A 27,833-nucleotide genomic window follows, 5' to 3' on the forward strand; every position below is an offset into this window, starting at 1 on the left:
TTTTGGGGCATGGGAAAGGCCTCAAAAACGCGATTCATTTGGAGGAATAATAAGAATAAGAATAATTCTAGCGATTACAATAGGGTTCTTGCAACCAAGTTGCTCGAACCCTAATAAACTTCACAGTTTCAATAGGGTTCTTGCAACCAAGTTGCTCGAACCCTAATAAGAATAATTCTAGCGATTACAATAGGGTTCTTGCAACCAAGTTGCTCGAACCCTAATAAGAATAATCCTAGCGATTACAATAGGGTTCTTGCAACCAAGTTGCTCGAACCCTAATAATAATCTTTTGCATTTCAATAGGGTTCTTGCAACCTTGTTGCTCGAACCCTAATTATCGTCTTTATATGCTTGATAACATACACATTTTTGAGTCTGATACATTTCCTTTACTATGACTGTTTCAAAATAAAGGTCTGTCTTTGTTTTCACCCGTCAAATTCTCTTAATGTGAAGGTGCGAAACTTGCATGTGTGTGTGAACTTTGCTCCACAGACCCTAAGCGTTGCCTCTCCATATGTTTGTAAAAAATATTTCGATATTTAGTCTACTTAAAAAACGCGACACTCTAATGAGACAACTTTTCTGTTTCTGTTTCTCATCTGGTGTTGATATCATAACGTTCAGCTGAGCAAGCGTTAACTTGAGGTGACCCACAAGGACGCTGTGGGGCCGGATACAATTGGTCTGCAGGCCAGATCTGGCCCCAGGGCCTTATGTTGACCAGGTGTAAACTAGACAAAACAACCACCAGTGCTTGGCCCAGTGGTGGCAGCAGCAGCTGCTATTAGGCCCAGATTTCAACATCAGCAACATATTTATATAATCAGTAACCCAACCGTTTGGAGATTGTCATAATTCTTACAATTTTTCGGGGGTAAAACCCGACCAACAACTGATCTAATTTACCAAAAACACATCAGATGAGGGTGGGGCGGTTGAGCCACACCTTAGCAACGACAAACACAATGCTGTTATCGTCTCAATCAACAACTATTCCACTGATGATAAATGGGAACAGTGTGGGGTTGTACTGTTGGGTATACTGTTAAAAATAGATTTTAATCACTGGCTCTTCGATTAGTTGACGTTGCCATTTGGCAGTGATTAAAAAGAGAGACCAGGTCCCCTCGCAATTAACAACACAGCAATATCCATATATCCAAACTCTGGGGTCTAGGGACCGATGTCTTCGTCTATGTCTTCGTCTAAGGTTGCAAAGTTGACCGGCCATTTTTTTGGGAAAATTTTGAGAGAGAGTGAGTGAGTGAGAGAGAAAGGAATTTAGTAAAATAACTAGGGCTGGGTTTTGATCACGTTAATTGTGATTAATTAATTACATGAAAAATAATGGTACAAAAAATAACGCATTTAATTGCAATTTATTTTTGCACTCCAAACAGCACGGAACGTTGCTCATTGCACAAGTTCCTGGCCCGTAATACTGATGCACAGGACACAACACGAGAGAAATGGAAACCGATGAGTAGCATGATGAGAAGTTGTTGCTGGGTTCGGTGGGTGGAAATTTTAGTTTTAAAAAACTACCGAGTGGAAACATGAATAAAAGCACAGTTGTGTGCAAATTGTGCAAGAAAGAATTTGCCTACCACCGGATGACTTCCAGCCTCCGCTACCACCTCAGTGCCAAACCTGTTGCAGCTCCGAGTCTGAGCAGGCAGTGTCGCCAATCCACACTCGACAAGATGACAGGGTTCAGAGTCAAATGACCAAAATCCATTTAAATTGAAAAATGTTGCTTCGCGTGTCAAATATTGATATGTGATTAATTGAGATTAATTAATTACAAAGCCTCAAATTAATTAAATTTTTTAATCAAGTCCCACCACTAAAAATAACATAATATGTCCCTGTTAATAAAATCATCCTATAATTGTTTTTTCTATGTGTTAACACGTTGATGGTCGTTCTTCTCTTGAGCCTTCACCTAAAGGAGATGACGGACGAAAATCAGAATTATTATGAAATACAACTTTGGCTATGGGATCATCATCATCATCCTCATCAGTCAAGTCAGGACATCGGCTCACCTATCTCCTCCCAGGGGCTGAGATCAAATGCAGGGATGTCCGTGCACTCGGTGTAACCCGAGCCTCGAGGTTTGTACAGGAAGGGGTTTGTGGGTACGTCGGTGATCCCGGTGTTGTCGCAGATGATGCGAGAGAGCGACGTGTCCTTCAGGGACTTCTTCTGGGCTTTCGTGAAAACTCCCTCGTTCTCCCACCAAAGTCTGACATTTGACAGTTTTGTTAGTGGTTTTAAAAAATAAAGATAGATATATATATATCAACAGGAGTTAAAAAAAAATGCACCTGTCTCCCTGGCGGATCCTCTGGAACTGAGTGGCAATAAGGCAGGCAAAAAGTGGTCCCACTCTACCCCCGGGGACAAACGGCTCGACGATGCCACCCAGCCACAAGTCGATGTTGTCAGGTGTGCCGTACAGATCCAGAAGTTCCACCGCCAGATCGGCATTTTGCATGACACTTGCCAGCTCTGCCAGATCTTTTGCCGGCGAGAGGTCGCAGAACCGTCGCCAATCATTGTAGCCTGAAATGGACCACACAGGTGTCGAAACAGAGCTAAAAAAATCACTGCAACCTTGAATGTTTAGGTGAGTAACTCTACTGCAGAAATTGGAGCAGACTCTTGGGATCACAGGTGCTGCCCTCTGCTGGTTTAAATCATACTTATCTGATAGATTCCAGTTTGTTCATGTTAATGATCAAGCCTCACTACAAACAAAAGTTAATTGTAGAGTTCCACAAGGCTCAGTGCTTGGGCCTATATTTTTTTTCTTATATATGCTTCTTCTAGGGAACATTATTAGGAAGCACAACATACACTTTATCAATGAGGCCGGATTAAATAAATCAGGTTGTTCAACTCCAGGAATGTCTCAGAGACATTAAGTCGCACTGTAACTTTCTACTTTTAAACTTTTATACTTGGCCCTAAACACCTCAGAGAAAAACTTTCTGATCACATTGTCACTTTAGATGACATCAACATGGCTTCCAGTTCCACTGTAAGGAACCTTGGAGTAATTTTTGACCAGGAAATGTCATTTGATTCACACATAAAACTAATTTCCAGAACAGCCTTCTTCAACCTGCGGAACATTATTAAAATTAGAAACATTCTGTCCTTACAGGATGCTGAAAAACTAGTTCATGCTTTCGTTACATCTAGATTAGATTACTGTAACTCCTTATTATCAGGATGTTCCAACAAGTCTGTTAGAACCCTTCAGTTAATTCAAAATGCTGCAGCACACGTTCTGACAGGAACTAGAAAGAGAGACCATATAACTCCAGTGCTGCTTCTCTACACTGACTCCTGTGCAGTCATCTTGGTGCCGAAGAAGGACGGAAACCTCCGCTTCTGTGTGGATTTCAGCAAGCTGAACGGCATCTCTGCCTTTGATCCCTACCCGATGCCTCGGGTGGATGAACTTGTGGAGAGGCTGGGTAAGGCCAGGTACCTGAGCACACTGGACCTGTTGTGTGGAGTTCTCCTATTCTTCAAATATGTTATTTTGTATTTATACTGTTATACTGAGTTTGTAGCGCCCTCTAGCGGCAGCAGTCCACTTTGTATATATTCTTCGGTGGTTATTCACATACTGTGCTTCGGTTTGACTGGTGATACTGAGCTGGTGAGTTGATATGTATACAAAGTGATTGTAACTTAAGTTTAATATAAGGAATATGTTCGTGCCATTAACGTAGTTATTCTCTCTCATGGTTTTTCCTATCACAGCTACGCCGACGACACCCAACTCATTCTCTCTTTTCCCAGCTCCGACACACATGTAGCAGAACGGATCTCCGCTTGTCTGACCGACATCTCTCAGTGGATGTCTGACCATCACCTGAAACTCAATCTCAACAAGACTGAGTTTCTTTTTCTCCCAGGAAAGGGCTTTCCCACCACAGACCTAACCATCACCCTCGACAACTCTGTGGTAACTCCGTCTCATACCGCAAGGAACCTGGGTGTGACACTTGATGACCATCTCTCCCTCACTGCCAACATTGCTGCAACAGCTCGATCTTGCAGATACATGTTGCACAACATCAGAAGGATACGGCCTCTTCTAACCCAGAAGGCGGCACAGGTTCTGGTCCAGGCTCTTGTCATCTCACGCTTGGATTACTGCAACTCCCTCCTGGCTGGTCTCCCTGCGTGTGCCATACAACCCCTGCAACTCATCCAGAATGCAGCAGCTCGACTGGTCTTCAACTTACCAAAATTCTCCCACACTACACCTCTCCTCCGCTCCCTTCACTGGCTTCCTGTAGCTGCTCGCATCCGCTTCAAGACTCTAGTGCTTGCGTTCCATGCTACAAATGGAACTGGTCCAGCCTACATCCAGGACATGATCAAAACCTACACCCCAGCCCGCCCACTTCGCTCTGCATCGGCAAACCGGCTCGCTGCCCCCTCACTGAGAGGATCGCAGAGGCATTCACAGAACTCGAGACTGTTCACTGTCCTCGCTCCCAAATGGTGGAACGAGCTCCCCATCGACATCCGGACAGCGGAAAGCCTCCACATCTTCCGCCGCTGACTAAAAACACATTTCTTCCGACTCTACCTCGACTAAGACAATGACGACGACGACAAAAAAAACCAAAAAACTATACATCGCACTTACGACTAGCACTTCATAGTTTGGTTTACTTGAAGCTCTTACTTACTTCTAGCTCTTATTTGTACCCAAATGTTTAAATGCACTTATTGTAATGTAATGTAATGTAATATAGTGTTGTTGTTTATATTGTGTTTTCCAGTTGATTACCTGTTGACGGCACAATCACTGTTTTCGCCGGTCAAACACGCCCCGTGCGGTGGGATTTATGAGATTAACCAAGTTAGTTTGATAAAACCGTACAGTAATCAACACTAAGCCAGCCCCGTGACGGAGAAGCGGTGGCCGGACAGTGTCAACAACAGCAAGCTACAGGAGGCTAGCGTGGCGCGAGACCCGCCGGAGCGTCCCGGTCGATCAACAGAGCTTTCGGTCCTGGTCCAGGACCTTCGGAAAGGATACCGTGTGGTCTGTGACAGTGCTTGAGTGACTTTCATTGTGACTGTTAAGCGCGATGGCATAGGATAAGGTGATCGCTGCAAATTCACTGTTAGCACGTTAGCTAGCCGCTAAGCTACCGGAAGTGGTTCACCACCATCTTTATACGGGGACCAGAAGTCCGTCATCAAAATAAAAGGTGAAGGAGAGAGGGACATTAAAAGCATGGCGGACGCTGGAGAATTAAAGAAAAAGCGTTCCTATGCACAAGGGGTTTTTTAATAGGAGGGCAAATGCAATTGACTTTAACATCGACCTGTTAACTGAACACAACCTCAAACTTGAACTGAGGGCACTCAAAGGCAGCTATGAAGAGATCTGTAATAGGAGTTTTGATTACATTGCTGCTATGGAAGAAGAGGACGCAAGTGGATTCGAGAAGGATGTAGATGATGGAAAGAAAAGGCTGCAAGATTGCCGCACAAAGTATAAGGACACTGAGATGAAGGTAAAAGAGACATTGTGGTCCCGCTGTGCATCAGGTCAATTTGGCTGTCAGATGGCTGGCCTTAAGGACGTGTTTGATCAGGCTGATGCGCTCCAGTCGGGGCACATTACCAATAAACAGTATGGTTTGGTGCATACAGCAGTTGAGAGCAGAGTCGAAGTACTGGAGGAGTTTGTGCGGGGCTGGGAGTGCTATGTGCCCGAAAAGGAGGTGGATATCATGTGGACCTTCCTCAAAGACTGCAAGGAGAAGAAAATTATGACTGTAGTCGTACTGACTAACTACATGCGCCAAGGCACAAGATCAGTGCATGGCGACCTTGGTGTCCTGGCAAGGGGTGAGGAGAAAGAGGGAGGTATCGACGGTGGAGACGGCAGTAAAGGCGGTGTCGACGATTGAGGAACGACCACCGCTGATAGGCCGAGTGGACCTTTGGATGGTGATGGGGTCAGTGGCACGGGACATGATGATGGCGTGGAAGGCGCAGGTGCAGGCCCGGTCGCCAACCCAACCACTGCTGTGATTGGCAGTGCACTGGGAGGTAATGTGGAGCGTCTTGATGGGGCACAAGGTACGGGCCCCCCGTCAGGGTCTCCCCAGGCGCCACCACAGAGGCATCCACCACAGTGGTCCATGAACCCAACATTTAACCCCAGCTTCTCTAGCACACCGCGGCATCAGCTAGGAGCGCAGGCCATGCTATCGGATAGTGTTGGGGCAGGACGGAGCGTGTCTGCCACCTCTCAGGGGTTAATCGGGCCCAGGATTGCGCTCGCACCCCTAAGCCTACCAAAGCTCTCTGGAGACAGTCGAAGCTATGGAGATGGAAGAGTAACTGGGGGACCCTTCAGGCATTAGCTGAACCCACAGGATCCCCTGAGTGTAGGCTCTTCCACCTGCTGGACAGCATTGCTGATGCAGTAAAACATGAACTCAGACTGTCTCATTGCCGTACTGCGGAGGAGGTCTTCCGGGTTTTGGAGGACTGTTATGGGGACATGTCGCAAATAGCGGATGACATTGTACTAGAGCTACAGGACCAGCTGTGCGCAACAACCAACCAAGGGAGGCATTGCAGTTGATCCAAGCGGTGGAAAGGGCGCTGTTGGACCTTATAGGCCTGGGTTGTGAGGACGCCATAAAAAACCAGTTGGTGATTCGGTCACTTGAGAGTACTGCCAGACAGTATGAAGGAAAGGAGGCTTTTGTACCGATACGACGTGGCCAGTAACGTCAACCCACGTAACCGGTTCGACAAACTATGGCAGTTCCTGAGAGATCAGAAGATGGTTCTGGTGCAACTGGAGCAGTTACAGATCACCAGACGACCAAACTCTGCCAAAGCAGGTGAGCCGAGCCCCCGTGAGAAGCCAAAGGAAAGACTGGGGGACCGAAGGCAGGAAAGGCGTTCGTTTACCAAGGCCACGGCAAGCGAGGCGAGAGAAGAATCATCGCAAGATCCTTGTGGTATGTGTGGCGAAGAGGGGCATACTGGACGTCTATACCGCTGTAAGACATTTAAGAAAGCCAACCCGGCACAGTGGAGGGCTCGAGTAAAAAAGACAAAAGCCTGCCCCAGATGCTTGGATCCCCATGGGAGGGACATGCAATAACAACGTTCTGTGTCGCAATGACGAATGTAAAAGAGGTGACACCCATCCAGATCACCACTTCTTCCAGTGCCTCAAATCACCCGCCAAAAAGGGCACTGCTAGGGCAGAGACCAATGGGGAAAATAGGAGAGAACCCGGTGGTACGACCGAAGAACAAGAGACTTTGTTTGCTAGTCTGTTAGGCCTGCACAAATAAGGTGTCCTCAACAATATGTGCTGGTAAAGAATTGGTGGATGAAAGCGGACCAGAAGAGCACCCGGTCCTCATGATGTTTGTGGAGGTCACGACCAAGAGAGGAGACTGGGTCGGGGCCCTAATTGATCTAGCCTCCGATACCAACTATATCACTCACCAAGCAGCAGAGAGGCTTGGGTTGTCAGGTGAGCAAATCACACTGGTCGTATACAGTGTAGGTGGTATGGAGGCGAAGGTTGAGACAAAGAGGTACTTTGTGAGCATAAAAGTAGCCACGAAAAGGGGGACATGGCGGCTCCATGAGATGCTCTGCTATGGACTAGAAGAGATCGCCAGAGTGGACCATGCAGTGGGCTCAGAGCACTTGGAGAAATTCTTTCCTGGTGTCGTCAAATCGGGGGAGCTGACCCGCCCGGAGAAAGTTGAGTTACTTACCCGGGAAGGTCGTCTTGCCCCCCAGCGGATGATGAGGTGTGGCGACCTGGTCTTGTGGGATGGTCCACTTGGAAAGACTGTCAGTGGTGTGCACCCAAGCCTTTTTGAGGGCATTGAGGTGACGCCACTCATCAACCCACTTTGCATGCTCCATGAGAGCGGAGTCCAGGAGAGTCGAGGTTCATCATAACCACTGCCCCGTGCTAAAGAGCAGCGTGGAAGTCGGAACCATGGCTGTGTGAAATGCTGAGATCATCAAGTGGCTGCAGTGGGACAGCATTGGGGCCGCCTGTAACCCTATGTGCGGTGGTTGTTGTTGTTGGAAGTGCGCCCCTGGGGGGAAGGAGATGTCACTCGCCGAGGAGCAAGAGTTAGAGATCATCAGGGGAGGCCTGACCTTCAAGTTAAGCGACAACCACAGCGACAAGCCTCACTGGGACGCCAGGTACCCCTGGAAAGACAGCACCCAACCCACACTCTGGCTCCACTCCGGTGAGACGGGTCTGGGACAGTAGCCGGGAATTCAGGGGTGTTAGCCTGAATGGCATCCTGCTGAAGGGCCCATATGTCTTGAACCCCATCCGCGCAGTCCTGCTCCGTTTCCGGGAGGGGGAGTACGCAGCGGTTGGAGATGTGTCCAAGATGTACAACTCGGTGTGGTTGGAGGTTCGGGAGGTGCATGTCCATCGCTTCCTGTGGAGGGACTCTCCGGCCGATGACATCGAGGACTACGCTGTGGTACGTGTGAACATGGGCGATAAGCCGGCTGGTTGCCCAGGTGGGGCGGTCCTCTACCTGCGCTGGGAGACTTCAGAAGGTGTTGTGACCCGGCTCATGGAGTCAAAGGCTAAATTGACCCCCCTCGACAAGAAGGGCGACACTGTTAAAGTGTCGCTCTTCTGGTCGACGGGGGGAGGTACGTCTGAGAGGGGGAGGTACGTCTGAGATGTGGTAGTATCGCGAGACTGCGCAAGATTGTGCAACCAAACCAAAACATGGCGGCGTGCGTCTAGCCCAAACATTTCCACAGTACTTTCAACGAGTCGTAATCGGGAAACCAAAACAACCAGCAGTTACCCCCTCCTCCAAACGCAGACGCCCGGAGGACTCCCCTGGAGCAGCCTCATCATCCGACAGTGAATTCACGGAGATCTTTACCTCCATAAACGCGAAGCTGGACACCTTCGATGCCCGACTTTCTCTGGTAGAGGTCCTGCACAAGGAATTCCAATCGCTGCAAGAATCTCTAGAGTTCAGCCAGCAACAGGTGTCCCAGCTCGCGGCGGAAAACAACACACTTAAAGGGTTGGTTAAAACCCTCACTGAGGAAACAAGGCGCCTCAGAGAAGAAAATACTCACATATAGAACACAATTACTGATCTACAGGCACGCAGTATGAGAGACAATCCAGTTTTCTCTGGGATCCCGGAAAAAAACAAAGAAGACGCAGAAGCGACAGTAAAGAACTTCATTATCAAACAACTCAAACTCCTGGCAGACACCGTCAAAAACATTTCATTCCACCGGGCCCATCGTCTAGGAGGGAGACGACAGGAAGGCCAGCGACCACGTCCGATTTTTGTAAAATTCGAACAGTTTAAACAAAAGGAGTTGGTCAAGAGCCGAGTCAGGGAGCTGCGAGGAACAGACTTCAGCGTAAACGACCAGTTCCCGAAAGAGATCCTGGAGCAACGCAGGAGACTGTTCCCGGTGAGAAGAAAGTTTATTGACGGTAATTGCAGTGGACAAGCTCTACGTCAACGGTCAGTTATACCGGGACAAAGAGGTAACCCCCTGGCTCTACTAAACACACAATAAACCGATATATCGCCCACATTAAATCAATACAATAAAACCATAATTAAACCCACACTCACATTATTCTCCCGCTCCCTCATTTAATCCGCCACTAAATTCACAATTACTGCACATCTCTGTAACGTACACCAGGGTAAAAAAGAAGACGGTAAGAATATTGTTGGACTTTGGTTGGTTATTACTGTCAGTGTATCCCTCTATGTGTTTTTCATGTTTATGTTTTTATGCTTTTCTATGTTCATGTATTTCTAGAGTATACTATGTCACAATCTACAACATGTATCCTGTAATTAATTACCACATCAAAACGAGGCCCCTGCATATAACAGCACAAACACATGCACTCTCTCCCTCACACACACACATATACATACATACACATGCCGAACGAGTAAACTCACACACATATGTACATCCACATACAAGCTGTAGTATTGCAGTTTATCAGACAGACAGATGCACACACATGCACATAATACACACACGAACACGTTACAAGCGCGTAGACACATACACACACATCCACATACAGGCTGTAGTTTCGCACATAGGCTGTCAGACAAGCACACACGCACACACACATGCATACACGCACACACATACCCGATCCTAGACAACAGCACTCGCACATAGGCTGTCAGACAGGCACACACACACACATGCTTACATGGGAGCACACACACCCTGTGTTAAACATCAGCCTGTGCACATGCACAGAAAACACACACAGGCTACACTAGATAAGTAGATATGGTTAATAAGATGAATACACTCAGGCTTGTCACTTGGAATGTGCGCGGAATTGGCTCGAAACATAAAAAACATAAAATCCTCAACCACCTAAATACTCTCCAAGCAGACATTGTCTTGCTACAAGAGACTCACCTCGCTAAGTCAGATTACCAGCTCACCTCATCACAATTTCCCCACATATACACAGCAAACTACAACTCTAGACAGAGAGGAGTTGCCATCATGATCAATAGAAAATTAAACTTCATACATAAGAACACTATGATAGACCCAGAAGGTAGATTTATAATAATTCACTTATTAATCAATAATACAGACTTCTGTATATCTAACATATATGGTCCTAATGTTGATGACCCCTCCTTTTTTCACACTTTCTTCTCCTCACTGTCCACTCACTTAGACACAACACTGATAATAGGAGGGGACTTCAACATGGCACTCAACCCAGAACTTGATAGGCTCAGTAAGGCAGGAACAACACGGAACTGGCAATACATGAGTGATTATGGTCTTTGTGATGCTTGGCGCTCCTGTCATCCAGCTGATAAAGAATACACCTTCTTCTCACCTGTACACAACTCCTACTCTAGAATTGACTTCTTTCTCACCAACAGCTCAATTCTATCAGACGTCACAGACACTTTGATTCACCCTATCACCATTAGTGACCATGCACCAGTTTCACTAAAGATAACTAATAAGGCCATCACACCACCAATCAGAAACTGGAGATTTAATACATCATTACTAGATGATCCAAATTTCATTAAATACTTTGAAAAAGAGTGGTTAATATTTCTAGAAACAAACGACCTGCCAGGCACACCACCAGGTGTCCTCTGGGAGGCAGCAAAAGCAGTTATGAGGGGTAGAATAATCTCATACTCCTCATTTAAAAAGAAGAAAGAAAACCTACTGGAATTAGAACTACAACATAAAATAAAAACATTAGAGACTGCCTATGCTGCATCCCAAGATGAGAACTTGCTGAATAATGTAAACAAATTAAAACTTGAATTAAACAAAATAATAGAAAGGAAAACGCAGTTCCAACTGGAGAGATTACGCTTGGAAAACTTTGAACGTAACAATAAATCCAGTAAATACCTAGCTAACCAACTTAAATTAAACAAAGAAAAAACAACTATCCACTCCATAAAAGACTCAGACGGTAAACTAACAAATGCTCCGGAAGAAATAAACAACATTTTTAGAGATTTCTATAAAAACTTATACTCATCAAACAATAACTCATCAAGTACAGACATAAACACATTTTTAAACTCAATAGATCTACCAAAACTTAATAATGAACAGGTTAAGTCTCTGGAGTCCCATATCACAAAAGCTGAACTAAATGAGGCCCTACACCATATGCCAAACAGGAAAGCCCAGGACCAGACGGATTCCCAGTGGAATTCTACAAAACATTCTGGTCCATACTAGCACCAACATTCTATAAAATGATAATAAAAATCAAGGAAAGTAACACTCTCCCCACACACATGAATACAGCACATATCTGTCTCCACCTCAAACCTGAGAAAGACCCGTCACTCCCATCCAGCTTATCGCCCCATCTCACTCATAAACGCAGATCTTAAAATCATCTGCAAAGCCTTAGCAAGGAGATTGGAAAAAATCACCCCCTTCATAATTCACCCAGATCAGACAGGATTCATTAAGGATAGACATTCAACTAATAATACACACAGATTAGTAAATATAATAGACTACTGCACAATCAATACATTTAGAGCTGCAGTGGTTTCACTAGATGCAGAAAAAGCATTTGATAGAGTAAACTGGAAATTCCTACTTGCCACAATGGAAAAATTTGGATTCGGAGAAGAATTCATCTCCTGGATCAAAATGTTATACAGTTCACCCAGTGCCTCTGTCAGAACAAATGATCAAACTTCTCCAAGCTTCACTCTCCAGAGAGGCACCAGACAAGGCTGTCCACTCTCCCCATCACTATTTGCCATCTTTATTGAACCACTCGCAGCGGCTATTCGCACAAACAAAAATATCAAAGGTATTCAAACAACAAAACTACATCACAAAATAAGCCTCTATGCTGATGATGTATTACTTTTCCTCCAAAACTCACAAAGCTCTCTTTCCGAGACTATTGCACTTCTTAATAAATTCTCAGCCATATCAGATTACTCGATAAACTGGGCAAAATCGATCATCCTACCAATCAACCATGACTTCAAATCATCACCATCCTGTCCTCTGAAATCTGGAAACATCAGATATTTGGGTGTAAATTTTTCCTCAAGGCTGTCACATCTAGCACAATTAAACTATACTCCACTTCTTAAATCAATAGAGGATGACCTCCTACGATGGAATTCCTTACCTATATCAATTATGGGAAGAGTTAACACCATGAAAATGATGATCTTACCAAAAATCAATTACCTCTTCTCAATGATCCCAACTAAACCCTCACCAATCTGGTTTAAATCCTTAGACTCGGCCACCACAAAATTCCTCTGGAAAACCAAACCAGCACGCATCAGTTTAAAAACACTCCAAAAAGCAAAAGCCTCTGGTGGTGGGCTGGCCCTGCCCTCGGGCACTGGCGGGCTCTGGGTGCGGGGACCCTGGGCCTCTGCGGCCTGCCTGGGTGTGGGGTGGCTCGGCCTCTGTCCGTGGTCTTGTCTCCGCCGGCTCCCTCGGGTCGACCCTGGGTGGGGGGGCTTCCCCCCCGCACTCCTCCGAGTGGCCCCCTGCGGGGCGGATGCGTTGCTATCCTGGGGGTGGTGACTGTGGGCCTCTCATGCCCTGTACGGCTACTGGGCGCCCTAGGCGCCTGGATGATTTTCGGCCCGTCGCTGGGGACTGGCCGGACATTGGCACGGTCCCCCACTCAGATTCCAATCACACCTAATGACAACCCCTGCACATATACACTGATATGCACGATCACACACACACACTAACACACTAAGATAAATTAAACTTAGCTGATATAACTGTTGTAAGCCCTGACATACTTTCTTGATGTGGTCGTTAACAATTACTATAGAAACTGTATCTGAAAGTATGTTCTGTATACGCTAAATAATTTCAACTGTTTAATGTTATTAACCTGTTACTAACACACTAATGTCATCCTAAAGTTGTCTATGTTCTGTCTTATCAGGTATGTTCTGTCTACTTTATATAATTTCAATTCAATGGTACTAACCCATGAATTATACTGTTGTCCACCTTGCTCTCTCTCCCTCTCGCTCTCTTTCTCTCTTCTGTTTTCTCCCTCTCTCTCTCTCTCACCCCCCCTCCCTTCCTCCTCCCCGCTCACTCCCCATCCCCTTGTCAGTCCACTCCCTGTCCCCCTGTCCAGTCCGGCTGCCCCGCAACACATAATCATAAAACAAATAAATATAAATACTGCAGTTCCGAGTATCACAGAGTCGTCCTGCACACATCAAATCTGTCCAACACCACAAGGCATGCAGTCAACCATATTACATGTCCTGGGTACTGGACAGGACAGGTTTAAAAAAAATAAATAAATAAAGCGGAGATCTGCGGAGCTGTCTTTGCCACCCGGTTAAAGGAGTACATACTGAAGCATGGGTGGTTGGAAGTGGGTAGGTGGTACCACTTTGTCGACAGCCAGACTGTGTTGGGAGCCATCCAGCGGGAAAGTTACGGGTTCCAAACTTTCTTGCTAACCGTGTTGGTGAAATCCAGAAGGCCGGACCTGGGACGGATTGGTGGTGGGTCCCCGGTCAGTACAACATGGCCGATCTAGTCACGAGAGGGTGTTCCCCTGAGCAGATTGGTGGTGACTCCTTGTGGCAGAGAGGTCTCGAGTTCCTGACCTGAGCGGTGGAGGAGTGGCCCATGAAGTCTGCTGCAGAGGTGGCCTCCGGAACCAGGGAGGTTGTGAGTAAGCTCCAAAGAAAAGCTTTCTCTGCCATCATTACAAGAGCCCAGGCAAAGAAGTTGTCTGCTTCAGGCGGTCCTGCCGGTGTGGATGCCATGGTCGGGGACGGGGCGATCACGTGGCCTCCCATGGTCGATAACAGGAGATCCTTGCCAGGTGCTGCTACGGGCTCTTCTTCAGTAACATCTAGTGCCTGCCGTACGGAGAGGTTTTGGGGGTCGGCTCTTGTAGGTCAGATGGATCTTTCAAGGTTTTCTACACTAACCAGGCTCTGTGGGGCTGTGGGATACGTTCGCAGAGCCGTGCACTCCTGGTTACTCAGCAGAGATCGAACCGGTGAGCGGGAACAGTGGGAGGCAGTACTCACAGTCCAGGAACGAGAGGCGGCATTTCAGGACTTATGTCTCGCTGCCCAGACAGGCGTGACCTTCCCCACGGCTACACTTAACCGTCTGGTTGTGAACAAGGACAATTCGACAGGCCTCCTGTTGTGCCACGGCCGGATCCAGTCCGTTGATAAGGAGAGACCTGGGGTTTGGACCATACACAGTCAGGGACGTTGTGAGGCGGCGCACGAAGAAAAAGGTCTGGGGCGTGGTCTTTAGTTGTATGGCCTCAAGAGCCATCCATGCGGATTTGGTTGAAGACCTATCAACTGAGGGTTTTCTCAAAACTTATCAACGATTCACCGCCCTAAGAGGTCATCCTCGGAAACTCTGGTCCGACCAGGGCACCAACTTCGTGGGGGCCAGACCTGCGCTGGAGGATCTCTACAGTTTCCTGGCAGATATCGACAAGGGGGAGGTCCAAAGGAGAGCGGTTGTGGCTGGGACTGACTGGGTGTGGGAGTTCAGTCCGGCAGACTCGCCACATCGGAATGGGGCGGCGGAGGCAGCTGTCCGCGTGTTGAAGAGGTCATTGAGCAGTGTTGGTGAGGAGGGTGACTTGACCACCCTGGAGTTTCAAACCCTCCTCTACCTGGCTGCCAACCTTTCCAAAGAGAGGCCGACCGGTGCCAGAGGTCAGGTCCAGGAGGAGACTGTGGACCTTGTAACACCAAACTCGTTGCTGTTGGGTAGGGCGGGGCCCAGAGGGGACACTCAGGGTTTTGAATTTCCTACCTACCCGTTCAGTCGTCTGCGAGCAGTCCAGGTGGAGGTGGACAAGTTTTGGAGACGTTGGTGTCAGTTGGCAGGGCCTCACCTGTTCGTCCAGCAAAGGTGGAATGCCCCAGCTCGGAATGTCTCTGTTGGAGACCTGGTATGGGTTGCAGACCAAAGTGCCCTCCGGGGTCGATTCAGCCTGTCCCGAACCAGGAAGGACAAGGAGCCGTGTCTGTCCACTATGTGAGTGGCTAGGACGGTGACGGGCATCGCTGAGTGTGGCGTACACGATCAAGAGAAGCAAACTTACCATCATGCCGGGTAGGGTGTCTGTCAGAAAGGGAAGCGCGCACCCTCACTGCAGAGATTAATGCCCGTATTGCCGGAAGTGAACATCCATCAACTTCACATGGCCCGAGTGCACAGTGGTAGCGGACAATCAGTTCCAATTAACCACAGTATTGCATGTTATAATTTAATGTATGTGTATTTGTAATGTATTTTGCTTTTCTGTAACATATATATTTATTGTTGGGGTTTAATTGAAGTGCATCAGTTTGATTGGTGAGTTGTTTGTGTTACCGGGTAAAATGTCTACTCTAGACTTACCTATAAGGTGGTACGGTCCATTACGGGTGCGTCACCCAAGCACCTTAAAGGACACATATTATACCCTATTTCCCCCACTAAAATAGTTCCCTGGTGTCCTAATGAACATGTCAGTGACATGCCTTGGTCAAAATACCATAAGGATGAAGCATCATAGCAGTTCAATAACCCTGCTAAACCCGCCCCTTCAGAACACTCGGTTTTCGTGCATGGACCCTTTATATGCAAATGAGACACAGGCAAACACACACCCACTTCTTCCAGGGGGTTTCTGATTTGTCCTCTTTACAGCGCTTTACAGGTCTATTCGTCTCCCCCTCCCTCCACTAGTTCTCTGACAATATCAACATGGCAGCGTGCGCAGAAAACAGCGAGAGTGCCGTCACAGGAAGAGACATCCTACATAAGAATCGAGCCGAACACTGCCGAACTGTAAATCAGTTAAATACAGCGGCAGTTTAGGCAGATCGCCGCTCGCCGCTGGCGATAAGCGGTGGCGAGGTCTCCGGAGCACAGTCAGTGCTGTCCCTATGTCTTTTTAACTGATTTTCACAGAGAGTGCAGCACCGCTGATCGCCACCGCTGATCGCCAGCTGCTGTATGTGACGGTATCAGACTGAGTCTGTGCTCCGGTCATGGAGGACGTACTGAACAAATATTTTTAATTAGGATGTGTCAGAATGGTCAGTTATGAGCTCTATTTGACCTTTTCTTAAAAATGTGTGTGTTTGTACGTCGGTGAAATACGGTCGCTGACTAAATACGGCGACCGCTGGCCGCAGTCTGATGTGAAGTGGTGCGAGGCTGGAAGTTTGTGTAAAACACTGTGCTCCACTGTGCAGCCACCAACAGCACACTTGTCCCTCCACGTTGACATAATACCTCTCTTCCTCCCTCGCCTGCACTCACGCAGGGACAAGGTGGAGCTAAGGTGGAGCTAAGGTGGAGCTCTCCAAGTAAACTTACTGGTGGGTGGTAACATTCACGGTGAAATGCGCATGCTGCCGTCAAAAGCGCAGGGAATTCAACATCGAGTGTTTTATCGCCTATACTTACACTAAGGGGGACCATGAAAACATGACTGAGTATTCTTTTTCCACACTTTGGCGACAGGTAGGGCCTCCAGAGTCCCAAATATAAGTATTGAAATGGTTAAAAAGTTGATTTTGCATAATATGTCCCCTTTAAGAGAGGCAGCTCCTTCAGTCTGGGGAGAGTCGAGGGGGACGAGAGGACACAGAATGTAGTGGTAGCCTCTAAACTCAGGAGTGAGCTGCGGTATAAAGGCGCATGTTGTCGCTTTTCGGTCGTCTCCGGTATTATTGAGTTAGTAATTATTCTTTTTTTTTTTCTCTTATTTTATTTTGACCCATCTGTTGGAAAGGGAGTTTTTTTGTAAATATTTACATATTTTTCTTTCACTGTGAATACCCACACGGTGTCAACTTTGGAGATGGACATATGCAAAATATAGTAAAACGCCTCTGCATTACAACCTCTGCTGAACCATCCTTGTCAAAAGGATGGTTCAGCAGAGGTTGTCACAGTACCTTACCACAGTGAAACAAACGTGGCAAACGAGGCAGTAGACCAGCAGCTGCTGTGTTAACGTGACCTAAAAACGATGGAGTATGGTGTGGGAGTGAGTGATGTGATTTGAGTGGGTATTTCCAGCCATGTGTTCCTCTGCCACATACAACCACACTTGAACCTGAACTATCCCTCCTTTATCAATCGTTTCAGTAAATACCTGGAAGTCCATGGTCTCTGCCTCTCTGCATGTTGAGAGAAGACAGATCTTGTGCCAACTTGGAGGAGAATTTAAACAACTTCTCCCTCATCTCATCAGACATCATGTGGTCCTGTGAGCTCAGCTTGGCCTGGCGACCCACCAGCCCCCTCAGGACTGGGTCCACACCACCTACGGAGCACAACAATTTTATTTTCACCCAACCTTGCCATGATAAGACCTAGTCTCGCGACTCGAGCTGGTAAGCCGTGCGGAAGTGGGCGGACGTGAGACGCAAGTAGTGTAAATTGGCGGAGCTGTGCGCAACCTGCAACCAGTGTATTTTGGGGGGTTAGCCCACAGTTTCCCACAGACGCCCCACACGGGCATGTTTGCTGGGGGTCACCTTCTGTCGCTCAACACACTTTGATCAAGTCAAGTGATCAAATAAAATCAAGCTTAAGACGTTGACGATGTTTGTCGTACCTTCAAAGATGATCCTCCATGGTGTGAAAAAGGATTTGTGCAGTGGTGGGCTGGGGTAATCTTTGTGCTCCTTGTATTCCTCGTCAAGGCGGAACATGAAGGGTTGAAATGTCGTGTGGCCAAATCGGAAGGCAGCTGTGGCAAACACATTGGCGATGCTGGGGTCCACGTTTTCATCATAACCAGGATAAGTGGACAGCAGCTTGTTAAACATGTCCGAACCAACAATCAGGGGCAAGTAGTCCCTGAAGGTGAGAATCTGACGAACAAAACAGGTGTTAAATTAGGTTTCCCAGCCAGCATACACTGATCCTTCAATCTGTAATGTCAGATTTGTTTATTGTCTCAAACCTGGAAGTATGCTCCCATGATCTTGCGGGCCTCGTGGTAGAGTCTCTCTCCTTTCCAGTGAGGATTGAGTTTAGCGAGGGCGCGTACCAGGCGGTTGTGTTCACGCGACATCAGAGAGTGTATAGTGACCAGACCAATGTTCTCACTGCCGCGCTGATCACCTGGGAGTCCAAGCAGAAAGCAGTACTTTTAAAATAACTGAATTTCAATGTTGTTTTACCTTTGTAAGACCCTGTTCACACCTGGTATTAACATCCGACCAGAGTTATCAGAGAATGTGTTTGTCATTGTTCGGATTTTGGAGGTTTTTTTTTTTAGCTGCTTCCTCTCTCAGGTTTACCACATTTGATTTTTCCAATTAATCTGGGTTTGGGACTGGCACAAGGTGTACAAAAGATGTAGCTGGGGTCAAGTTTGACGTCCTGACGAGGACAAGAACCGTCAAACATTCGGTCACAAAGGTTAGTTATCTTTCCATTTGGCCATGGGCTGCCAATGGCAAAATGTTGCTGTTAAATTCAGCATGAGCAACCAGTTCTGAACGAGAACCATTCGCTGTATTGGATCACAGTTTTCAAATTGGCCCATTATGTGTGTCCATGTAAACATAGCTTATGTCGGCACTTTTTGCTTCCACTCACCAACCAGGAAGCAGGGCACCTCCTCAAGGTTGGGGTCATTCATGATGCGGCCTCGCGTGGCGCACATGTTGGTGGTCATCCCGAGGAAGGGCAGGTGCTCATGGCTGTTGTCTTTGTACACTCTGTTGTGCTTCAAAAGGCCTCGGTCTTTGGTCATGTTGCGGAGGAAGCGAGTTTTTAAGTCATCGGAACCGTACACCTGGCTCGCATCGATGAAAGAGGTGACGGCGTTCATCTGCTGACGGATGGTGCTGTCCCCGAAGAAGTATCCCGTGTTGCCGGATCCACAAGCTGCTGCCGAGCGGAAGAAGACCATGCACTCTTCTGAGTTTTCATGGTAGCGGGGGTCTTCCCAGGGAATCTGTTCAGACGACAAGGACCACTTAACATCTGGTGTGTGGTCTTTTCTTTCATAAACGAGACAAGGACGTAATTTCTCATGATACTGACCTTGATGGGAAAACAAGGCTCGGTGCTTTCGCAGCTGCTGTCGCAGTTAATACCGCTACTGAACGAGCGGATGACAGGAGACTGAGGCGTCAGGGTAATGTCGTGGTCGACCCACTGACCAAAGACCGACACCATCTGAGTGTAGAGTGGGTCACTCTCCACAGAAGCGGTTTTCATAATACGGTTGGACACTTCCCGTACCTGAGGGTTTGAATAAGCAGCAAGTTCATGAAACTGACTTTAAATTGTGACAAAATAGCCCAAAGTGACAGTTCAGCTTTTTCGAGGTGTGGTTGCATGAGGTTTCTGATACTTGCTTTCACTGAGAGGAAAGTTTTGCTTTTGCGTTTCCATTAGGAATAGAACCAAAATAACCAGCCCCTACCATTCCATTGTTGGCACCCTTCCATTGGGGTACCAGAGTAAAATGGTACAGTGCTAGACTGGCTCCACCCACAACAGTCAGCTGATTGACAGAAAAATGTCACTCCCTTTCCCCCTTTGTAGATATTCCATGGAACTCGAGACAATACTGATCTACTGCTGTTGCATTTGGTAAGATTGTGACACTGAGGTTAATTTGAATGAAGGATTTCAAACACAGACGTAACAAAATTGCAAATTGAATGGTACTGATGGAAGCTTTTCTGGTTCTAGGAACATAGGGCCAACAGGGGGCATTCAAACACCTGAAACAATATTTCAGAACCTCATACAACGACACCTAAAAAAACCCCACCAATTTAAAGGGATAGTCCACCTTTGGGAAGATGACTGTCTATTAAAACTAGACCATCTATGTAGTAGAAATGTGAATAATAAAAATGTGTAATATTTGAAGCAAGTGCCTTCTTGGCCGAGAATAGCAGAAAAATGTAATTTTAGCTCATGTAGATGAACGACAACAACTCGCAGAATGCACTGCGCTCGCTGCTCCGTGAGAGTCTTGCTGTCTCAAGCTTCGAAGCAGACAGCGCTAGTTGTCTAAACACACAAACCCCTGTGAGGGATTAGTCGGTGAATACATTACAGACCTGTAAATTACTCAGGTTGTTTTTCTATGGTGCTAAATTGTACCAGGATTTGCAGTAAAAACAAGGAAAGGACAAACAGTAAGTTCCCATCATTTGCCGGTCAGAGTTTCAGAGCAGTGCAAGCCTGATGCCTGAAGGCTAAGCTAAGCTATGCTAAGCTTGTTACGAGTTTTGGAGAAGACACTGAAGGCATGGAAAAGCTGGAAATTCAGAGGATTCACGGCCTCCATTTCCAACACAAAGACGTCACTGAGAGGTAAGACTGACCCTAATACTCCACTCTATTTCTACTCACATTGTTTACGATGTGATATAGTTGTCGGCAGTAAAGTGACAACGTTGTCAAAGTAACGTTTGTTAGACAATTATATAAACAAATATATAGGTAAACTGATAGCAAAGTAAAGCCACCTTGCTTTCGCTTTAGAATAATGTAAATAAAGGTTTTAATGTTATTCATATTTGTTCAAGACGTCACAATGTTTTCACACCACGGTCATGTTCAGTGTGTACTAACATCTAATGTTATTGATAGCCTATAGAGACAAAATTAGAATGCTCACAGCTAACTCAGTTGGCATATTTTGCTGAAAGGTTTATGTTTCCTGGAAAAAAGTCAAATCTACATTCATATTTCATGTGTAATTGTATTCTTTGTCCTTTAGGAGCATGGTTGAATCATGTCTTGGAGAAAATCTTCACACCACACACCATCCAGTGTCTGCTCCTCTACCACATCAGATTCACTTTCAGCCGGCTTCTTGTTTTTACAGAAATGTAGGTATTTTCCCTTGCAGCCATATCAGTTTGAAAACTACATTTGGTCATTGTCATTCTCAGTTTACTCTCAGTTTACTCTGCAGAGCGATAAACCACAGATCGCATCATCAGAGGGCAAAATTGGTAAGGGAAAAACAGATTGAGGGAGGGAAGCAAAGTAGAGTACCACTTTAAGCAAATACTGCAAATTGTTAGTGTCTTTCCAGACCTTTGTACAGTATAATTATGACTTTATATAAATTAAATGTATGTATATTTAAATACAATACCATTGGAAGACGGTGGCAGTTGACTGTCATGGTAGGATCCCAGCCTTTGGGCAGAGAGATTTTATCCTGATACTCAGCAGGGAGCCAGCGGGCGAAAGGAGTGTTGGCAGAGCCCCACCTAGTGTTTTTTCTGAGGGGGAAAAATATGTGTAAGGCGTGTGTATATATGGAGAAACACATATATTTATATGTACTCAGTGTGAGATCTCGGATATGAACTAAAGAACCGACTTGAATGTGGTAGTCTCAAACTGCTAACCAGAGAACTTATGTAAATTATTGTGAAATACAGCATGTTCAGCCACAGCTTTGACGTTCTCCTCAACATCCTCCAGTGAGATGATAGAGGAACGTGGACGAGAGCTGCCGATACACATGACACATGCCTCACCTGTTGTTGCAGGAGCCGCTTGCAGTGCGATACTCCACCATACCAGGAGTCATCTTGCAAGAAGGGGCACGATGTCTGGGAGTGCAGCCCGTCAGATCGGCGATGGCCTGCAGATGCTCCTCAGAAATGAGGTCTGGTTAACAGAGACATGAAAACAACTGAAAAAATGACCACATGAAACCAGCTCCAAGGCCAGCCTTGAGTTCAGGTGTGCACCTGTGTCGTTGATGGAGCGCTTCTGGCGTCGTTTCAACGAGTCCCCGAACAGCTTCACAGCCACGTGCATGTAGTCTGCGGCTCGGACCGCGGTTCTGGACGCTCCAATGGGCTGCTTCACGAGCCGCATGACATTGGAGGGGTTCACCGCATTCCTCCTCACGCGGGCAAGACTCCTGTCACATGACACAGGTCACATTAGGGCTTGTAGAAAAAAAAGAACTATGCTGAAAAAAAAAAAGCTACTTACTCGTGTCTGGAGAACTTGTAAGCGTCATCCACAGTGGCCTTCGCTGCCAACACAGCAGCCTCAATGTCACGCACATTCAAACGGGATTCTGAAAACAATAAAAGAAAAACAGCTACTGTGAAAAGGTCTGAGGCCACAACTACGGCTTTGTTGTTTAAAGGAGACATATTATACCCTATTTCCCCAAGTTAAAATAGTTAAAATAGTCCCCTGGTGTCCTAATGAACATGTCTGTGACCATGTATTTGGTCAAAATACCATAAGGATAAAGCACCATAGCAGTTCAATAACCCTGCCAAAACCACCCCTTTCAGAACCCTCGGTTTTGTGCATGGTCCCTTTATATGCAAATGAGACACAGGCAAACACACACCCACTTCTTCCAGGGGGTTTCTGATTTGTCCTTGTTACTGCACTCACTCAGCTCCTGTTCCCTCCGCTCCATTCCTCTCCCCCTCCCTCCACTAGTCCTCTGACAATATCAACATGGCAGCGTGCGCGGAAAACAGCGAGAGTGCCGTCACAGGAAGAGACGTCCGACACAAGGATCAAACCGAACACTGCCGAACTGTAAATCAGTTAAAAACACTTAGGGACAGCACCACTGATCGCCAGCGGCGAGCTGCATAAGCTGCCGCTGTATGTGACTGTATCAGACTGAGTCTGTGCTCCGGTCATGGAGGACATACTGAACAAATATGTTTAATTAGGACATGTCAGAATGGTCAGTTATGAGCTCTATTTGACCTTTTCTTAAAAATGTGTGTGTTTGTACGTCAGTGAAATAGGGTCGCTGACTAAATACGGCGACTGCTGGCCGCAGTCTGATGTGAACACACGTTTGCTGACTTTATCCGGCACATTTGCTTCATATATAAAATCATCTGAGGCTGGAAGTTTGTGTAAAACACTGTGCTCCACTGTGCAGCCACCAACAGCACACTTTTATACTTCCGCGTTGACATAATACCGCTCTTCCTCCCTCGCCTGCACTCTCGTATTTTATAGGGACAAGGTGGAGCTAAGGTGGAGCTCTCGAGGTAAACTTACTGGTGGGGTGGTAACATTTGCGGTGAAATGCGCATGCTGCATTCTTTTAATCTTTAATCTTTTAATTCTTTATTGTCAAGGTTTTAATTATTTTAAAGGTTGGGTAGCTGGTTCTTTCTCTTAAGTCACTGGGAACACTGGTCCAGTAATTAGAGGCTGTCACTGATGAGGTAATGTCTGCAAAACAAGTTCTAAAGGCATCTAAAAAATGTCAATAATGTTTTCTGCTAAAACACTGTGGATACAGTCACAGGCAACGTCAACTCATTTTCATTGCTTATTGCGAGGTTCTGCTCACGCCCCCCCCATCGCTGTTCAGTCGTGAATACCAAACATGTTATTTACGGGGTGCAGAATAATCTGTTCAAACCGGCCTAAAAATGGGAAGACAACCACGATTATCGTAAGGGCCAGATCAGGACCTTTAGTCCTTGTCTGAGAAAACGACCTTGAGGATGCATGTAAAGCCTGCATGCTGTGTGCAAACTTCAAAATAAAGGTTAACCAAAAGTGCAAAGACAAAAACAAAAGATGAACCTAAGAGGGCGATAATGACGGCGAAGGAGACAGCGACAGTAATTGCCAGATTTTTCCAGAGTAGTGTTTTTGTTGTATACACGAAAACGTCACGGTGGCGTTTCCGTAGCGTTTCAGTTTCAGTGCTCCCAAAATGTTGTTTCCGTATGTCTCGAAAGCAGATATGATAAAAAAAAAAGCTAAAACGGATTCACCTAAACTCAACTACTGTTAATTATGAATAGAGACTCAACAATGGACTATCAAAATGAAGTGTTAGCAAAACATGTACAATTTAAAAAAAAAAGAGGAACAAAATGGCTTCTACTGTCACAACTGTGGCACAAACGTGAGAAAACGTGTATAACAATACAAATGTTTACAAAACCCATGTCAAAGGGAGGAAAATAAAGCTGGACTCTCTTCAAACTCTTCACTCGGAAAGACGATCTGACAGAGAACAAAAGTAAGAAGAGCCTATATTTTTTTACCGAGGAAAGAAGAGACAACTACACGTACACACAGGTGAAGCAAATTAGGGCAGGGCAGGTAATCAAACAGGCGGGAAACATGGACAAAGGCCTGGGAGTAGTGAGGTCAACTAAACAGGAGTCACCATGTCAATCTAGGTATGGTAGTTAAGACAGTCGATCTGCTACTGTTATTATGGGATATCAGGAGTGCTTGCAGCTCCTTCAAGCGCCATGTCGTTTGAGTGTTTTGTTACCTCTTCAGCACATTTTCTGGCATAAACACTGGCCTCGTCAGGACCCTTGAGGCTCTGCCTCATTTCTGAAAAACTGTTGAAGTTTAGGACTAAGACAGATAGACAGATAGACAGACAAATAAGCTTCATAGCTAGACAGATAGCTTGCGATAGATAGCTTTCTAGATAGCTAGTAAGTTCTTGTCTTTAAACAAACTGCAGCAAAGAGAACAATCCACATTTATGTTCACTGCTCTCAACACATTTAAGTTTCTATTGGTGAAAAGCCGACTGTTTCATCTGCTGGGGGAATTCACTGCTACCACAGTCGTGGTTGTGTACAATTCTCTCCCGGGATCAATGCTAATGAGGCGCAGTGGGCGCCGCATGATGCCATCAGTGGCAAGGAGCGACAAATTTATTTGCAAAGTATATTAATATACAAAGGGTTCATTCACCGTGCCGGATAAAAAAAAGAAAACAAAGAAGCACATGACCAAATTAATTAAGGAGAGGAGAGGGGGTTAAGGAAAGAAAACATGGGATTTGGACAAGGTCTGAGTTGGATACCAATATTGACTGGAGCTTAACAACTGTACATCTGGACTTATTAAGGCAGATCCATTTGCCTTAAAGAGGTCACAGGTACCTGCATTCCCAGAAAATGTGACTGGGCAGATGGGCAGAGGACGCCATACTTTGTTCAGCAGCTCAAAGTCAGGTTTCAAAACCTCAGATTGTTGCTTCACAACACAAATCTTTCATTGTTTTCATTGTCGGACGCTCAGCAGCAATCTTTAGAATTTTCTCTGAGACATCAGAACCATGCCGAACCACAGCCCGTTCAGTGACTGTGTCAGACTTAAGTTAAGTTAAAATGATTAAAATGTATAAAGTTTTTACTAAATTTTTAAATGCATGTTTCACAATATTTAAATTTTAACTTCACTTATTCAAACTTTAATCTAATAAATTCAAACCTTAATTTTACCCATTCAAACTTTAATTTTACACATTCAAACTTTAAATTCACCCATTTAAACTTGAATTTCACACATTCAAACTTGAATTTCACACATTCAAACTTTCATTCCACTCAATCAAACATTAATTTCACACATTCAAACATTAATTTCACACATTCAAACATTTCATTTCACTCTAATTTAAATTTCACAATTTCAAACTTTTATTCTATAGTCCACCTTTAATTTTGCATAATCAAACTTTAATTATGTATATTGAAATGTTCATACATTTTTACAGTACATTAAAAAGTATTCAAACCGTCTTTGTGTCTAAAACTTAAACGTTCACACATTCATTCCACATATTGAAATTCCGTTTATGTAATATTTATTTTTACAGTAATATATGTACTTTTCTTTCTTAAAAACTTCAGTTCCGTGTATACATTTTAAGACGCTTTATTTTAATTTTTCTTGTATATAACTCAAAGTTTCTATCCACATATTCCTTAATACGTCATTAGAAGGTTAATAGAAGCCAGTTAATAGGTACTTTTCCAGTCTAATCTATTCTGAAATGAAGTTATGAACAGATGAGTTTCTGAATGGATCCATTAATGCCGCATCTGTGTCTCACCTGCGTCCGCGAGGCAGCGCGTGCTCAGATCCAGCCCCGCTGTCATCATCAGCAGAAACAGCGCAGCGCTCATCTGCGGGATTTTTTAAAAAACACGTTTGACCCGCGTGATTTACAATAAATGACAGAGAATAAAACAATATTTTTTCAGAGTCTCTCACCGTCTCACGTGAATACAGCTGTAATCCGATGTGTGTGTGTGATGAATGTACAGTCACAGTGAATGAGCGGATGATCGCTGATGCGCTGCTTTTATGGCGTGACCGTGAAGACGCTTTTGTCCCACGTGACTCCTGGCGTCAGGAGTCAGGAATGAATATAATGTCCTCGGGTCAAGGGAGAGACTATTATGGGATGATGATCATTAGCAGAGCAATTATGAGAAGCCTACATGACACAGTTAGAGAGAAAATGATCGCAGGTGTGGTGCACAAAACAAACACACTATCACACTTTCTATCTGTCTGTCTGTCTGTCTATAAATAACCTTTCTCTAAAGGTTGTGACAAAGTAACTTTAGGGGAATGTTCTGGGAACATTTAGTCCCATAACGTTCCACTTACATTACTATGTCAACAACCTTCATACAACATTTAGAGAACATTCTCTGAAGCTTCCCCTATCGTTACTTTATCACAACCTTTAGAGAACATTCTCTGAAGGTTCCCCTAACGTTACTTTATCACAACGTTTAGAGAACATTCTCTGAAGGACATTCCAGTGTCAGCTAGAAGTGTCCAGCGACGTATTGATGAAATGGTTGAAAATGTCAGTGCTCAGAAACAGCCGGATTAAAAGGGTGATTAGTATTGCACTTGATGAAAGTGTGGATGTGAATGACATCCCGCGTTTGGTAGTCAAGGCAAGGTACTACTGTGATTCAGTCAGAGAGGAACTTTGCTGCTTGAAGCCAATGCCTGAAACAACAAAATGTGAAGACATAGCCAAGGCATTAATTGAACATTTTGAGGAACGAGGGATTAACATCAGAAAAGTGTTTGCAGTGACCACAGACGGTGCCCCTGCTATGGTTGGAAGACAAAAGGGAGCTGTCAAACTGATTACAGAAAAAGTCGGCCACCACATCATGTAACTCTGTTGCATAATACACCAAGAAAATCTCTGTGCAAAAATGTCAAATTCGGATCTCAATGAAGTTATAGCAACAGTCTCAAAGATTATTAACTTCATAGTGAAGCGATCCGCACTGACGCACTGGCAGTTTCGGTCCCTGCTGGAGAAGCTGGACACAGATCTGCCTCTCCACCTAGCAGTGAGATGGCTGAGCGGTGGAAAAGTTCTGGAGCGATTTGTCGGCTGTTTTGATGCTATTAAGGCCTATCTGGCTGAGAAGGGC

The 27,833-nt window shown here is 45.6% G+C and overlaps 2 protein-coding genes across 2 annotated transcripts; one reads left to right on the plus strand and one right to left on the minus strand.

Annotated features, from left to right (window-relative positions):
- Window positions 1-1,366: 1,366 nt before the first annotated feature.
- On the minus strand, window positions 1,367-26,738 carry LOC131463552 (eosinophil peroxidase-like). The gene is made up of 14 exons (XM_058635321.1): window positions 26,638-26,738; window positions 26,477-26,549; window positions 22,600-22,687; window positions 22,350-22,525; window positions 22,134-22,266; window positions 21,743-21,872; window positions 19,660-19,860; window positions 19,210-19,570; window positions 18,569-18,729; window positions 18,218-18,476; window positions 17,753-17,923; window positions 2,337-2,574; window positions 2,055-2,254; window positions 1,367-1,951 (listed from the first exon to the last, which is right to left on the minus strand). Exons 2-14 carry the CDS (start codon window positions 26,547-26,549, stop codon window positions 1,914-1,916), a joined length of 2,229 nt encoding a protein of 742 aa, XP_058491304.1. The 5' UTR covers window positions 26,638-26,738; the 3' UTR covers window positions 1,367-1,913.
- On the plus strand, window positions 3,884-4,597 carry LOC131463561 (uncharacterized). Its single transcript, XM_058635333.1, has one exon. The coding sequence runs from the start codon at window positions 3,884-3,886 to the stop codon at window positions 4,595-4,597; it is 714 nt and encodes a 237-aa protein (XP_058491316.1).
- Window positions 26,739-27,833: the final 1,095 nt, after the last annotated feature.

This window comes from Solea solea, chromosome 1 (assembly GCF_958295425.1).
Source record: "Solea solea chromosome 1, fSolSol10.1, whole genome shotgun sequence".
NCBI classification, from domain to species: Eukaryota; Metazoa; Chordata; class Actinopteri; order Pleuronectiformes; family Soleidae; genus Solea; species Solea solea.

Bases quoted from the DNA above. Each gene is read 5' to 3' on its own strand.
- LOC131463561 (XM_058635333.1), top strand. From the start codon at position 3,884: ATGTCTGACCATCACCTGAAACTCAATCTCAACAAGACTGAGTTTCTT.
- LOC131463552 (XM_058635321.1), bottom strand. From the start codon at position 26,549: ATGAGCGCTGCGCTGTTTCTGCTGATGATGACAGCGGGGCTGGATCTG. The intron at 19,571-19,659 runs GTCAGTATCATG...TCGTCTGAACAG, and splicing joins AGCCTTGTTTTCCCATCAAG to ATTCCCTGGGAAGACCCCCG. The intron at 17,924-18,217 runs GTACGACAAACA...TGTGCTCCGTAG, and splicing joins ATGGAGGATCATCTTTGAAG to GTGGTGTGGACCCAGTCCTG.